The sequence below is a fragment of the Apteryx mantelli genome, chromosome 6, assembly GCF_036417845.1.
Source record: "Apteryx mantelli isolate bAptMan1 chromosome 6, bAptMan1.hap1, whole genome shotgun sequence".
NCBI classification, from domain to species: Eukaryota; Metazoa; Chordata; class Aves; order Apterygiformes; family Apterygidae; genus Apteryx; species Apteryx mantelli.
Window position 1 is genome coordinate 5,944,980 of NC_089983.1, and position 15,028 is coordinate 5,960,007.

The window sequence follows — 15,028 nt, forward strand, 5'->3', positions numbered from 1 at the left end:
CACATCTTACATCTGGCCTCAGCCACTTGTGTACCAGACTGCCAAGGCAGAGCAGCACTCCTATGAACTCAAATACACCTCATTGGCAAGCACTAAAGGCAGCACACAATCACTCCTGGAAATCTGGACTCGTGCTCTCGTTAGCTGCTTATGTGCATCCTCCTGCAAGCCACAGTCTACACCAGGCTTTTCTTAGGAGGCATGTTAGGCAAGCTTCACCAGCACCTGCAAATCCCATGCGCTCTCAAACCCAGCACGCAGACAGCCGGGAGACAGGACTGCAGACATGTCCAGGATTTTCTGGACTTCCAGGAATCAGCATTTTCAAACTTCATCCAGAAGCACAGATGCTTTCAGTGAAAACCATTCGAGGGAGTTAAGGCAGCTGGAACCATCTCTTGGCTCCTCACAACCATGAGCTGGGGCTTTCAGGGGAACACAGTGCAACACCTGTGCAGGCATGGGCAGACGGACGGGCGCGAAGCAAGGCCTAACCACATCCCTCTGCATGATGCATCTTCCTTGTCATCTGCAACAAGCAGCAGTCCTGGCTCAGCAAGCCGGATGTGCATCTCTGTGCCAGACCGCAAGATGCATTTGCCAAAGATTAAATCAAACCATCATGTCTATCCTTCATCCTTGGCAAACCGAAGCCACCACCAGAGCCAGATAGCTAAATACCTCAGCTTCATGTCCTGATATCTGAATTCAGCTCACACCAATGACACTGTGAACGTCAGCCTGAGGTGGGAGTCCAAGTCCATGTGGTTGGGGCATCAACCCACTGGGACTGTTAAAAGCAACCTGGCAGCAGAGATTTGGGAATATGAACATTACACAATTGGAAATTCTCTGCCTTGATGTCTTCAATACAACTCTCTAACAGGAGACATGGTAAAGTCCATTTTTACACATCCACTCACCTTGTGCAACTGTCTTAATAGCCTTCGGCTGAGGATAAAATACATGTTTTCTCCATTCAGAAAACAGCCCCAAAAAATCTTTGGAAGATATTGCACCAAAACAAATCTTGCAAAGGGGCAACCAAATCTTTTCCCATTTTAAAAAATTTCTTAAGTCTTACCTAGTGCTTGGACACAAACAGCAGCTTGGGAGGCTAGAATAGACACACTGCTAGAAAGTCTACACTTTGCTTTTCTCTCCTAAAATCACCAAGCTGCAGTGGGATTGTTTTCAGTGAATTTCCTCTGGAAAGGTCAAGATGGAAATACAACCTGAACTGAGATTTGATTGAGATTAAAAACCAGGCTTGAAACCCAAAGAATCACTGGCTCTAAGTGCAGAAAGGTGCTCCGAGAAACAGTTGTTCATATGGTGAAAACCTGTTAAATTAATCCCACGCATCAAAACCGCCCTGTGACCATGAAACAACAGTAGATGAGTTCTACTCAGTAGCACTGGAATAATAACAGCTTTAATCACAATATTTTTTTCCAAAAACTTTTTTCTTAAAAAAAAAAAGAATTAAATTTTAAGTACAATAACCAGTTACTGCACAAACTGTAGTAATGCAAAGCCCAGACCGAAGTTTTGGAGAAGGGCTTGACATTTAATGGGCAAAAGGCATTTGAAGGATGTACACTCAGTCCTAGTACATGAGGAGAGACTGGACTTCTGACCGAGGATGGGGACAAATTAACACAGCGGTTATTCCATGGATCCCAAAATGTGACGGCTGTGCTCATGTGGTTCTCAGGAAGGGTGAGGGCAGATGCATACAGTAGAAGAGCTGAGCATGGTATATTTTAGGCTGCCACTGAAATGTTAAGCCAGGTGTACAGAGTACCTGAGGTAGTTAGAAAAAACAAGGGGGAAAATAAAATGCTGGACTTATTCAGGGATGTTCCTAACTTGTCAGAACTGCAGGAGGCTAAAACTTCTGCCCTGGGGGCTAATGGCTGCTTAGGAGACAAGCAAGGCCTTTGCCCCTGCCTCCTTCCTCATTTGCCTCGAGCAACCTGGCCTGGCTCAAGTCCTCAAAGAGCCTCTGCCAAGCGTCAGTGAGGCCATTCTGCAGAGCTCTGGACCAGCACAGCTCTGTTCGCAGGACCAAAGCCTCGCACACTACATGCCTTTTGAATAGCAAAAGCCAATATTTGGGTAAAGCACATGAGAAAAACTGCACAGCATGTCCACGAGCTGGTCCATTAGCAGATCTGCCTGTCAGCATGCGCTCAACCTCTCTCTTACAGGAGGTGTTCCTCATTGCAATGGAGATTTTTGCTTGGTGCATGGAAAATATGCTCTTATGGTGGCCTGTTCTTGTAAATATAAAGCAGATACATGGGGGGCTCAGGTGCCTGACAGACCCTATTTCTGTGCTATGGTAAGTTGCATAGGAAACTCCTTAAAGCCCCTGAGGAGAAATTAAGGTGCTATTTACTTTTTGTCGGGTCCAGTGAGAGCAACTGTTTCCAGGGATCTGTTTTCGGGAAGAGGATATGAGAGCAGACAGGCTGTTTTTTGCAAGAGGACCATTCCCTTCAGAGACTGCCTTGCTAGCATGATCCACCGGTGTACCAAGAGCCCATCAAATGCCCACATACTGCCCAGATCAGGCACACGGCATCAACCTGCCTATATCTTAGGTCACAGGGAGAAGAAGAGCCGTACAACACGAGCCAGCCAAATTGTTCCAAGCACAGCTCTGGCAGGGGAGCTAACGTCACCTGCAACTTCCTAAGCTTTGCAGTGGAGAAACAAAAGGCTAATGTTATCATCTCCTGCAACTGGCTGATAAATGCCCATCCTGCTTGGCAGCAAGGCCACAGTAATCTGTTTCTTGTGTGCTCCTATCAGTATAAAGTTCTGGGATTTAAAAGATGCATCTTTCTCAATTTTGGGTGGGTTTTTTTGGATCAACTTGAAAGAAAAGCATCTTTAACGACTAACCTTTCTGTGGTAGCAGCGTTTTGCTATAAAGGAACTTTGCACTTAAAATAAAGTCATCTTTCTGTGCAAAAATATTTTCCTCCCATGTAAAATATTTCAAAGCTGGGGAGCAGGAGGAAGAAGGAAGTCATTCAAAAGAGTTAGCTATAAAAAGAAGGGGAAAAGTATGGGCACTTAGTGCCACATAGTACTACTTAGCTCAATGGCACCAGTTTTATAGCAAAGAATATTTACAAGTTAAACTGGAATTCAGTAGCCTTGAACAGCCCAATTCAAAGCCCGCTGAAATCAATGGCAATGAGAATTAAGTCGCATAACAAATCTCCAGTGAGTAACAAGTCTCCAGTGAGCTTTGGACTGGATTTCAAGTTAGGTGAGACATTTTCTCTTTTTTCTTCTTTTCTTTAAGGGACATGTAGATCACAACAATTCCCTCTGCTTTTTTGGCCACTTCCCCAGAACATGAACTCCAGGGGAGAAGTGGCCAAGCACAGTTTACTGTGATGGCAGGGTTAACCATTCCCAGCATCTTTCCAGCCTCTATTACAAGGCAGCAAGGAGTGGGTCTCTGCTGAACCAAAACTCTCTCCAGCTTCTTCCAGATGTCCCCTGCAGCAACCAGCTGGGATGAACCATCCCCTCAGCCAGGTGTGAGGGGCAGCACCAGTTCTCCTGGTTAAAAATGGTACCTGTGCATTTGAAAATAGGCAATGAGCATCTCTCCATCCACAAAAGAGAAAATGCATGTTCGCATGTACATAAACAAAAAAACAACCAAAAGGGTCATGGGGGCTGTGAACAAGAAAAAAAGCTTCTTTTCAGTGTAAGAGGCTTGCTGGGTTGAAGACATCCCAAGTTGATACGGTGTTTTACAAAGAGTCATGCCTGGTGGTTAGCCAAAGCCTGATAGCAGAGGTGGGGAGAGGGCATTCACTGTGCTTTGTCTTAAATACGTATTTACATGATTCATGTTCATCTCAAAAGTGATAATTTAAAAGCAGTTCCTACAACATAAAAAACAGCAACAACTTCCCCCTAAAGTGGTTACAACCTTTACTGCCCACTAAAAAATTAGATTTTTAATTGCCTAAAAAATGTGTTCTCTTTTTGTGATCCTTCGCTCCCACTCCCCTCTCCACCCCTCGCCAACTTTAAACTTTTTAATAGAAATAGTTTAACTGGTATCAATTCTCTACCGCACAGAAAAAACATCCGCTCTGGATGCCTTCCCACTAGGAGGAGAGATGTCTCCTGCTGATTTCCAGTCCTGGTGAGAACTTGCAAACTTTGGCCTCTTAAAACCTGGGGAGAGCAATCTCCACTTATTGTTAAAATTAACTTTAAAAAAAGGGGAAAAATGCAGAAAATAAAGACACCACCAAAAAACAAGATGTGGAAGAATGAATTGCTACAGGAAACCCCTCTTAGATGGCAAAATCTTCATGGTCTTGGGGGCTGAAGGCAGCTGCCCGAAGCATGTCCAAGGAGTTGACGAGGATCAGCGTGCCAGTGAGATGTTTCCAGCGCTTGGTGATTGGGTTCTTCATTTTGTCCAGCCCTATGTGCAGCTCCTGAATCACGTCGCGGTAGCTGTCCCCGATCTGGCCACTCCAGGTGAGCAGGAAGTCATACGCTGGTTTCCACATGGCCTGCATCACACAGGAGAGAGGGAAGGAGAAAAGCAGAACTTAATGCAAAGCTCAGGCTCTAAACAGTTTGCCTTGGCAGCTGCTTTTCACTGTATTTGGGACAGAACAGCCAGCAAGCGAGTAATGCTATCCCCAACATGCAGTGATCTCCGAACAAATATATTCCAGGTAAAAACACCCCAGAATGTCCTCAGTATATTAAAATCCCATTTATTCCCTAAAGACACATCAGAAGAACATGCTGTAGACATCTAGAGCACTGGCCATAAGCAAAAACAATCTCAGGAAATGCATGAAACCCTCCAACACTGAGAACCGTCCATTCTCACCTCGCTGTCCACCACCCCCGTTTTATCCCGGTGTGGGGCCTCATAGGCATCCATCTGCTGCTTGGAGACCTTGACTAGCTTCTCAGCGAGCTCCCTCCAGCGCTGGGCCACCTCCACGGCCGTGGTCAGCAGCACGAAGTCCTGAATGAGCCTCACGACCAGCCCCTGACAGTCCATTTTCAGCAAGGCCTGCAGGACCGTCATGAAAAACCAAACAGAGAGAGTCAGGGAGGGTGGCAAAAGGCAGGTTACCCAGGGATTACTCAAGGAAGTCTCTCAAGATGTCACCCCCAAATCCTCCCACCTCCTTTCCGGCAACAGCTGGTGAAATTAGGCCAACAGGCTCAACAGAGCTGTAATCCCATTAATTGAATGAAGTACCCTACCCCAGTTTGATGTGGTGTGTAGCCTGGGCTGGCCAGCATAACCTTATTTTCCAGGCAATCACTCAAGATGTTCAGTCCCCGCATAAGCAGTTTAAAGCATCTCAGAGCTGAGAAAAACAGACGCCTTTAATCAAGATAATTAATCCAACATAGTCAACACAGCTTGCATCCGCAAGCCTGGAGAACTGTTCCTTCACTACAGACAGCAAGAGGGCCCAAGGATTTCCCCGGAGCAGCTATAGGTTAAACAGACCATTTTGGGACAAGGCCTGGACAGCAGTTCTGGGAGAAGATGAGCTGGGGTGAGACCCAGGTGAATGGCCAGTTCAGAGCATTATAGGACCTGACCATAGCAGCCACTTTGCTTGAGACGCTCTTATTCCTTTCACAGCCACTGCCCCTTCCCTAGTTAGTTCAGAAACCATCTCCTTAAATCATTTACTGACTTAAGTGCGAATGACTTTGAAGAGCTGGGGAGGAGAAAATGCTTCAGCTAGGGAGACCCACAGCAGGAACAGTTTTCCATACAGCAGTGACTTTAGCCAGGAAAAAAGGACAGCGTGGGTTTGGAAATCTGCTGAGGGTTGCTATCTTTGGGTAATAACATCATGTTAATGTCTGCTCAAAACGAGAAACAGGTTGCAATAGCAGAAACCTACAATATGGCCCAGGAAATGAAGGGTTTAAAGGCAATTATCAGGCCACAAGACCTGACCAACAGCTCACTGAGGGCTCTCCAACATTTGCCAGAGTCAAATGCTTGTAGTGCAACAACATAAGGAGCAAACCCTGTCCACGGATAATGTCACCTCTTGAACCTCAAGTGATTATTGAAATGTGTTTTAAATTATGAAACAGGCATCCCTTTTTTAAAATGTCAAAACAAAGCAGGCAAACCAAAGACCGTCCCTTGGGTGATAGTTTACCACCCAGAAATGTTTAATCATTCTTCATCTCCCTCTACACTGCCTGCCCTGGGATAGCTCGCGGCAGTCACTTCCACAGGTTAATCGCAGGCTATAAAAAGGAGTTCTTCAATACGTTTTCTATTTGCTGCCTTTCTGCTTTGTCGAGTACCCTCTTGATTTTATATTGCTAAGCACTGGAGCCATAGAGAGAGCAGAATTAGGACTGCGGGTCCAGGACGCCAGAACACCAAGGGCACTACACAGCATTTTAGCAGGGGGATCTCATTTTACCAAATGCAAACTACAGCTCAGGGATAAAGAGGGCAAAACCCCAAATGACTCTTACTCTCACTAGGGAGACACTACCACCACAGCAGTATTATAGCCATCCCAGCCACAGAGCCGGGGAGAAATTCTCTGTGGTCTGAACACGGCAAGAATCCCCCTCCTTTCTCCTGCTAATTCCTCTCTTTTTTCATTTCAAACGCACTTTGGCAAGCCTGTGTCAGGCACTGGCATTTAGGCAGTAGGATGCACAGCCAGCGGGCGGCTGAGACGGGGTTAACATGCCATTACCCTGCAATGCTTGCCCTTGCCCCTTTGCTGCTGTCCCCACAGCAGAGGCAGGGGCATGAGGCTGTTGTCACACCAGCGCACAGGCCCGAGCACCTCTCCCCATACACGAGGTCTAGGCGAACCCAGCTGATTTCACTCCAAAGCAGAGCAGGGGTTAAATCCTCCCATACGCCAACTCTCAGGGACAGTAACAAACAGCTGGGAGAAGAGGGTAACATCTGAAACCACTCCAGCAATTTGCAAAGCAAATATATGTCGATTCCCTTATCTGTTTCCAGCTTACGCAAAGCAAAGCAGGGCTCGAATCTAATTATGGCTGTGGACCAGCCTTAGCTTTTCAAGCAAAGTGCTTACACGGGCTTCCTGTATTAGCGAGAGAAGTAATAAACTCTCTTGTTAAGCAAGCAAGGAAAAAACATTTGAAGAGCGTAATTTTTTTTATGGGTATTAAAAAAGCATTTAGATCTCACATCTGTGACGTGCTCATAACTGCCTCTGCAGAGGACTCCAAGTCCAGCTCTCCGGCAATACTATCTTATCGAGCAGCCAACAGATTCACTGCCCTCTCATCTGGAGCAGCAGGACTCAGATGGTCCTAGAGAGGCCTGGAGTTAGGTCCTCTCTGAAACCACAAGTACAAACCACTATAAATCATATAAATGGCACAGCGGTACCATGCCCTCTGCATGCTCTTCTGGTTGCACATGCTGGAGTTCACTCTAGCTGCCCAGCTGCAGTTTTGTGTGTGATCAGCTGACCCTGGTCGGAGTTGGACACAATTTGCTTCTCAGGGCTAAAAATGGTTGGGCGAAACACACCTCGGTTCACTAGGAAAAGAGGCAAAAAGGAGTAACGGTGGGGAGAAAGAGGAGGGAGAAGAGAAAACTCATCTTCCTGGAAAACATGGGCTAAAGCACCGCATCCAAGCAACTTTTGCCCTGGTGTCGTGGAGAGATGCTTGCTCAGCCAGCTGCACGTTCAGGCACAGGCTGAGATAGGGGATGAGACACCTCTCGTTGCACGCGATCGGGACAACCCCCCCCCTTCTTAGAGGTCTCAGTGAGGGAAACGAGGGGCAGGAGCTCGTCACCCATTTGGCAGAGACGGTGGGAGAAAAAGCACCGAGGAACCGACAGGAGGGGCAAGAAAGTTGACCCTCAGCGCCGCGAGACTCAGCCGGCTTCCAGCAAACGGCGGATCTGCCCCGTCGCGGCCGACTCGCCGCCCGAGCGCAAGCATCTGGCTGTGTTTTGCAGACAGGTTAATCACTGACGTACAAACGCCGAAACGATCTGGTATTTAGCAAACAGCAGGGCAAGCAAACACTGCAAGCGAGCCGCTCTTATCTCTTCCCGGAGCCAGAGTAGGTAGGAGGCAGCGACTGATTGCTCCCCGCAGGCGTTTGAGCAGGCTGCTAATCGAGTACAGTGCCAAACGACAGGCAGATGCCGAGCAGGGGAGCGCACCAGGACGAGGGGGAAACGCACCCGGCAACCAGCTCACGCCATGCTCTCGGCAAAGCTCTGCTTGCCGCTGCCCGGAAAGGCTCCTTGGTCCGTCGCTTGGCTGCGGACATTCAAAATAAATTGAAATTCAGGGAAGCAGAGACGCACATGTTGCAAAATGGTAACCAATGCGTTAATAAACACGTTTGGCTAAACTGCTGTGGATTTTCTTCCCTGGATAACAGGGGGGGGACGATAGGTTTGAAGGGTCTTTTAAAAAGACAGCTTTCTTCTTGCTGGCCACTAGGAACAAACTGTAACTAATGGGTGAAAAGGGCTGGTGCTGGTGGGGTTAGTGCTGCAGAAGGTAGATCCTCTGGGTCTTTCTGCTGCTCACAGCGCACAAGAAAATGTCACCGAGTAAAGCAACTGTGAGCCATGTAACTGAGCACTGTAGAGTGACCCGAAGCAGCAGATCTGAGAGAGACAAATTGCTCCCTTCAGCTCAGCAGGTTAACTCTGAAACCTACAGACAACAATAGAAACACCTACCGTGTTCACTTTGCCTCTGGTTATCTCAGCTGGGAAGGCTCAGCAGGCAAATTATTCGCCAGTGTGCGCCGGGGGTAAAACACTGCCAGAACGGTGTGGTGAGGCGATGCAAAGGGAAGGAAGAGCCATGGCATTTGCAGATAGCGGGGTGGGAGAGAGGGCAGGGCTCGCCAGTCTGGCACGCAGGCCTCCCTGCTGCATTTTTGGGCTCCGCTCTCACCTCCCTGATGGCCCACAGCAACACAAGACCCTGATGCTCCCGATTTGCGGCAATTTCCCCTGTTCAGCACAGAGTTCAAGGACAAGCCGCACAGGATCAGGTCCATGTTCATTCTGCCGCAGAGGTGCCGGAAGCGTCCTTGCTTTGCCTGCCCCATTGTGGAAAGCTTCTCTGAACGGCAGAAACCAGGGAGCTGGGAGCATCGTGAGCTCTAGAAGAGCCAGGGAAAACGAGGGAGAGCGGACGGTGTCAAAGCTGTAAGGGGACAGGGCAAAGAAAGAGCCGAATGGGCCTGGAGGCCCTTCAGGAAAGACTGGGCACACAGCCTCAGAGGAATGGGGCCTCTGCTCAGATGTCAAAGCCAAAGCAGGGAACTAGCAGTAACGGTGAAATATTTTTCATCCATACACAAAGGAACCTCCACAAAAGCCCACAGCGCAGCAGGGTCTTGTAGGGACAGCACGGAGCAGCTTCAGTCACCAAATGCAAACGTGCCAGGCGATCCCTGGCCAGTTCACAATTCATTCCTTTTGCCACAGAAATACATAAATTACAAGCAGGCTCGGGGGTCTTTTGAAAGCTGTGACTAGCCCAGCTGGGATTAGCAGAGTTCACAACAGACTTAATCCTCCAGCAGGCGCTTTTGGGATTACTCACCAATTCTTTTTCCATCCTCCTCACTCACCCTACACAAACCTCCCAGGATAGCTGCATACACACACCCGGCTTATACAATCGCTCCCTTCCAGTTTCCCCTGGTACCCAGCTATGTTCACTTCTGAGGCTTGACCTACGCCGTGCTATTACTGCCACTGCTTTAAAGCTGAGCGTTGTCAATGCTCTCCAAAGTATTCATCAGCTGCAGAGAGCCTCCGAGCCTGCTCCACCAGATGAGCGTGCAAGGCAGCAAAGAAGACGGTTTGATATTCAAATTCCATTTCAAAGCGGCGCAGAAGAACCTATACTTAAAATGCATCCGGCGAGGCAGAATTTGCATCGCAGCTCTGAAATGCAGAATCCCATTTCCAATCCTCTAATCATGGAAAACAGCATCTAAGCAAACACGTCGCAGAGAGCCCCGAGGGGGTTTCAGCGCAAAGCTGAGGAAACAGCTAACAAATGCTGGCTGTTCTGCACAGTTTGGGGTTGGCAATTCTGCATGTGTTTCCTGAACACCCCTTTGGCCCCCCCAGTTTTGCTTATACGTGTTAGCTTATGCAGAAAGCAAGAGAAAACAAAGGGAGTAGGCAGCTACAGAGACTGGCTACACGTGTGGCTACCCTAGGCAGCCACTTCTATGCATGCACAGCAGCAGAAGGCCAGTCACGGCACGCTTAACGCTCACTTTTGCGAGCACAGCTGTCCCATCCCAGCTCAAGGGCCATCAAGCCCTACCCTCTCTCACACATGCATGCATGCAGTCTCCCATGGCCTAACTCTGGTCTTGACGCACGCTTCTCTTGGCGATTTGGTGAAGCCCTTTGAACTTTTGGCACCTCCTTTTTCCCTGCCTTCGGCAAAACCGAGGAGTAAAAAACTTTCTTCTTTGCCCCAGCCGGGTAGAACGACGCAACATTAATTCGTGTCCACCAAGTGAATCACAAGAAGGAAGTCATTATGGAAATGGACTTTAATTAGTTAATGATTTCTTAAACTGCATTTAACTTGGAAAGCACCCTGGAGAGCCGAAGTGTTATCACACATTAATCAATGTCTGAAACTTTTGTAAGGCGGCGTTCAGCTGAGTGGGGGTGGGGAGGAGGAGGAGGAGGAGGAGGAGATGTGGTTACAGTAAGTAGTAATATTTAGTGTCCTATTAACTACCACAGGAATGCGTAAGAGGGCAGGGATTGGGATTTGAGTTAAAAGCTGAAGGAAGAGCAGGAGGGTTTTCAGGGAAGGCACCTGGGGAGGTATGCGTGGGGGAAGCATCCCTGCATCAGAATTTTTTTTGCTGGAAGAGGCTGTAGCCCCATCCAGCAGCTCCCGGCTGGCTCACACATCACACACATCTCAAACCACCGTGCTACACATCCACACCCTTCAATGAAATTATTTCTGCCTCCCACATTAAAGCACGGGCTCTGTGGGGCGGTCTCCTTGAACACGGTTCCCAGCTAAGGTCCTGGGGTGCTGAAGGCTTCATTTCTTTTGAAACAACATTAAGTGCTGCACTCCCAATGGGCTTGGAAAAGGTGGTAAATGCAGCTGCCTGAGACTTTTTTTTTTTTTTTTGCAAGAGCAACTTTACACGGGAGCAAGAGCAGAGACAGCAGTGATAAGGCACAAGAGTCTAACTCCTGTAATGAGGAACACGAGAATGTTAAAGATTTCCTACAAATCCCAGAAAATAAAAGCAGGTTGCCTTTTGCTGTCTGCAGGGCAAGCAGCCTGCAGAAACAAATTGCACAGATGATTGCTGCGAGTTTCTTTGGTGCAACCCTGCTCTGGCCAGCCTGATTGTCAGGAGCTTGGTGGCAGAGTTTTCCCATGCCACTAACAGCAGCTTGCCAGCTGTGTTTGAGGGAATACTTTCCTTTTGTTCTGAGCACACCACCTGGGCCAGGCTGATGGAGGAACGAGGAGCAGAACACTACATTTCTGTAGCTTTCTCTTATTTGATAGGGGTGCGGGGCAAAAAAAGTTATTTAGGTTACGCATGTGAAAAGGCCCTGCTGGAAGCCACCTGCCTGTGCAAGGATAAGCCACGTCCTAGAGAAAAATTCCCACCAACTTCAGTGTGGCACTTAGGCAGATCCTTACGGGAGCAATGTCCAATATCTACACGTGCAGGCGGGGATTTGCTCTCCTGAATGCAGAGAAAACGCAGAAGATGGCTTTCACCTTGGACACCAAGTCAGCACTACACAGACAATACAACCAGCCAGCAGATTGCTTCTGGATGCAGGAGCAATGGGGGACCAGCATAAGCAACTTTTGGCTGGCCTGCTTCACACATGTTAGTGCAAGGTCCAAGCAGTGTACACCCTGCACTGCAGGAGATTAAGGGGACCCAGAGCTATTCGGGCTCATCAGCAGCTGTTTGGGGTCTGTACAAACTACGGACAAGAAAACTCCGTTGCTTCTGAGCAGGGTCTTTTGGTAGAAAAGGGCAACACATAGATATCTGCAGTCACAGCAAAGGACGGAAAACAGAATGGGGGAAAAAATCAGCTTTTTCTGTATGAACTTTAGAAGTAATCTGGAGGAGAAAAAGCTAAATAAATTCTGCAATCTCTGCAAACATACCTAGTGGCATTCCCAGAAGACCAATATTTTCCCCATCAGCAGCATTTTTTGGAAAGGAAGAAAAATGCAAGGCTCTATAAAAACACTTTATCAAAAATCCAGTGAGACAGAAATGCTGCGTCTCATCACATCTTTAACTCCAGCTCCAAAGGACCAGGTAGTGTAGTCACTCTATGGCAAGTTGGGTCTTGTTTCTCAAATGAAACCTGGCATGTTTCCCTGTAGCAACTTGAGTGTATTTGATTATGGTGCGGTAGGTGAGTAACATTTGCAAAAGGACCCAAAGGCTTTTTCCTACAAGCCTGAAACCTATGGGTTTTTTGCACACTGAAAGCTTGTAAACTCTAATGGAGTTTCCTCCTGTCAGCTGGGCTGCAGTAACTGGCCACAGGGGTCCTTTCTGCACATGTGGGAGAAACATATTGCCTTAAAGCTCTTCCATGGAGACATAAGCAAACACACTTCTTTTTCCCTCTGTAACAGCCAAAGAGAGCACACAGCCAGTTACTGGTGGCCCGGCTGGAATGAGGTTTGTCCGAGATGCTTTTGGAGAAAGTACCTCTTCACCCATGGGAGGGAGCACAGCTTAGAAACAAGGCTTATCTATGGGCACAGTGGACAGCTAAAAGCTGAGCACAGTGCAAGCATCTCTGCCAACCTGAGCAGATAACAATGGCCATAACACTGTCAAAGGGCATAGCACCCATAGGTCCAGTTGAGCGCACCACCTGGCAAAGTAAAGTCTTCCTAAGCAGTGAGAAGCATAAGCACAGCTCAAAGCATCTTGCAAATTTGGGACTTTAATTATTACAGGCTTTTTTAGTTAGGCAATCTGTGTGTAATCTGCTTTTGATAGGCAGAGCAGAGAGGAGAGGTATAGCTCCCTTCCTCATGTGATGACTAACTTCGGAAGAACGTTCTCCTCAGTTACCTTCACACACTGCTGCTAATGCTAGGTTAAAAAAAAAAAAGAAAAAAGTTAAATGCAGATTATTTATTAACTAGTCATCATGACAGGGCACGCCATTCACTTGGGAGACTCTTCTACGCTTGGTTACTGGTGTATGCCTCTGCCAGCATGATTTCGTGCAATCAACATTGAAGTCAGATGAGCCTGCTTACTATTCCCCTCCTTTGAAATGAGACATCCAAATTTAACATGAAATGGCCAGATCAGAGTTTAATCCAACTGATTCTTCTCACCAGCAGATGCTGGACAGCAAGTTACAAATAAAATCAGATTTTAACACAATAAAAAAATATTACTGCTCAGTTGTCATCCCCTGAAACACCTATTTATTTAAGATCATGCTTGATCTAATTTCTCTGGAAGCTAAGGAGGATTAGACAGCAGTGAGGGGTTTAGAAGAAGTGTTGTCTTCCACCTGGAACAGGGCTCATCCTTTATCAACGGGCTCAGACTCACAAAGATCTCACGCAGAATAGGAAACAGAGTCAATGTTCAGGGTTAATCTCCATTTGAATAAAGAGAATAAAACCTGCTGTGGGATTCTGCACTAGATTCATCCCTTTGGGAGAAATATGTTTTTCAGGCAACTAATGGCTCTCCCCTTGAGTTAGCTGGTTTGTTAGCATCTAGAGAGCCTTATCTTTCTGTTCATTTACCCATTTAGGTCTGGCACAGTTTTTCCATGACCTACAGACTGCCTTTGATCCTTGGAGACAAGACACCATAATGCTTACAACAGGTTTTCAAAGCAGTAGGGCAAACAGCTCAAAGCCCTTAAGTATTTAGCAACAGAAGTATGTACTTCACCCTGTCGTTCACTGAAGCTATTGATTCAAGGAGCAAACTTTCCTTTGGAGGAACCACAGGGCTGTTTCCAAGGCCAGAAACCAGCCTTGACTGCAGCCTCTGTCGGCTTACAGGGTGAAGAGGAGAGATGAGCTGTGGCAAAACACGGCATGGGACACAGCTGTGCTCAAGGTGCACTGAGCCCACACTGCATATGGATTGGAGGTGCAAACCATCACCCCAAGCTTCACCTGGAGGTGCAGCAGGCAAGTGCAGATGGCAGCAGCACAAAGTCCTTCCTAGCATGCTGCTGGGGGGAGGTGTGGGCTACAGAGTCAGGTCTTACCCCATGCTCCCTCTAAGCCCCCCGAATCCTCTTCCTACCTGCTTGTTCCTTCAGGCGTAAGTAGTGCCCATGCTCTGCTACAGGACCATTGGGGGCTGGGAGGACAACGTGGCTATACCAGTTGATCCCTTTTAAGCAGATCCTGTCTCAGGAAGGTTTTCACTTACAGGCTGCTCTCTCTCTCTCAAACACAGCATCTGGCTGTTGAGGATTTTAAATGGCTCCCTGAGACACTGGCATTTTGGTTACTGCCTTTTTTATTCAGTCTTTATAGATGCCCTTCAGAACAAATGGATGAGAACACGCTGTTCCATCCACAGTGCTGAGCCCAGTGTCCAGCCAGCCTGCTGCTGCCTTCAACGATGGGAGAAAAAAATCCCACGTTGTGCAGCAGTATTTTTCCCTCCTGGATGGCCCTGAAGACAGAGACAACTGCATATGATGGCAAGAACCCCTAAAAAGCAGCAGCATTGGTGGCATTGCCTGGAGTCTGCAGGTTACCGAAAGCCAAAGCTGCCCTATCAGCCACAAATTAGTACTTGCACAGCAAGATTACCCGCACTCTCCTCTAATCTCTGTCTGGCCAGTTAAATGTTTTGCAACAGCAGATCCTCAGCCTCCTGACACAGTGCCTGGCCTATAGTTTAGAGCAATCATGGTTTTGGTCCACTAAAATGGCTAATCATGCCAATAAACATC

The 15,028-nt window shown here is 47.6% G+C and overlaps 1 protein-coding gene across 3 annotated transcripts in view; it reads right to left on the reverse strand.

Moving 5' to 3' along the window:
- Positions 1-1,416: 1,416 nt before the first annotated feature.
- Positions 1,417-15,028, reverse strand: part of SH3BP4 (SH3 domain binding protein 4) — a 67,694-nt gene continuing 54,082 nt past the window's right edge. For 2 of the 3 annotated variants that reach the window (XM_067298669.1, XM_067298668.1), the window contains 2 exons: positions 4,892-5,080; positions 1,417-4,562 (listed from right to left, as the gene is read on the reverse strand). In XM_067298669.1, the coding sequence (XP_067154770.1) occupies positions 4,338-4,562; positions 4,892-5,080 (414 nt within the window). In that variant the 3' untranslated portion in view covers positions 1,417-4,337. Of the gene's footprint in view, positions 4,563-4,891; positions 5,081-12,866; positions 13,180-15,028 lie in introns of those variants that run through there. The other variant, XM_067298670.1, reaches the window with a different exon arrangement.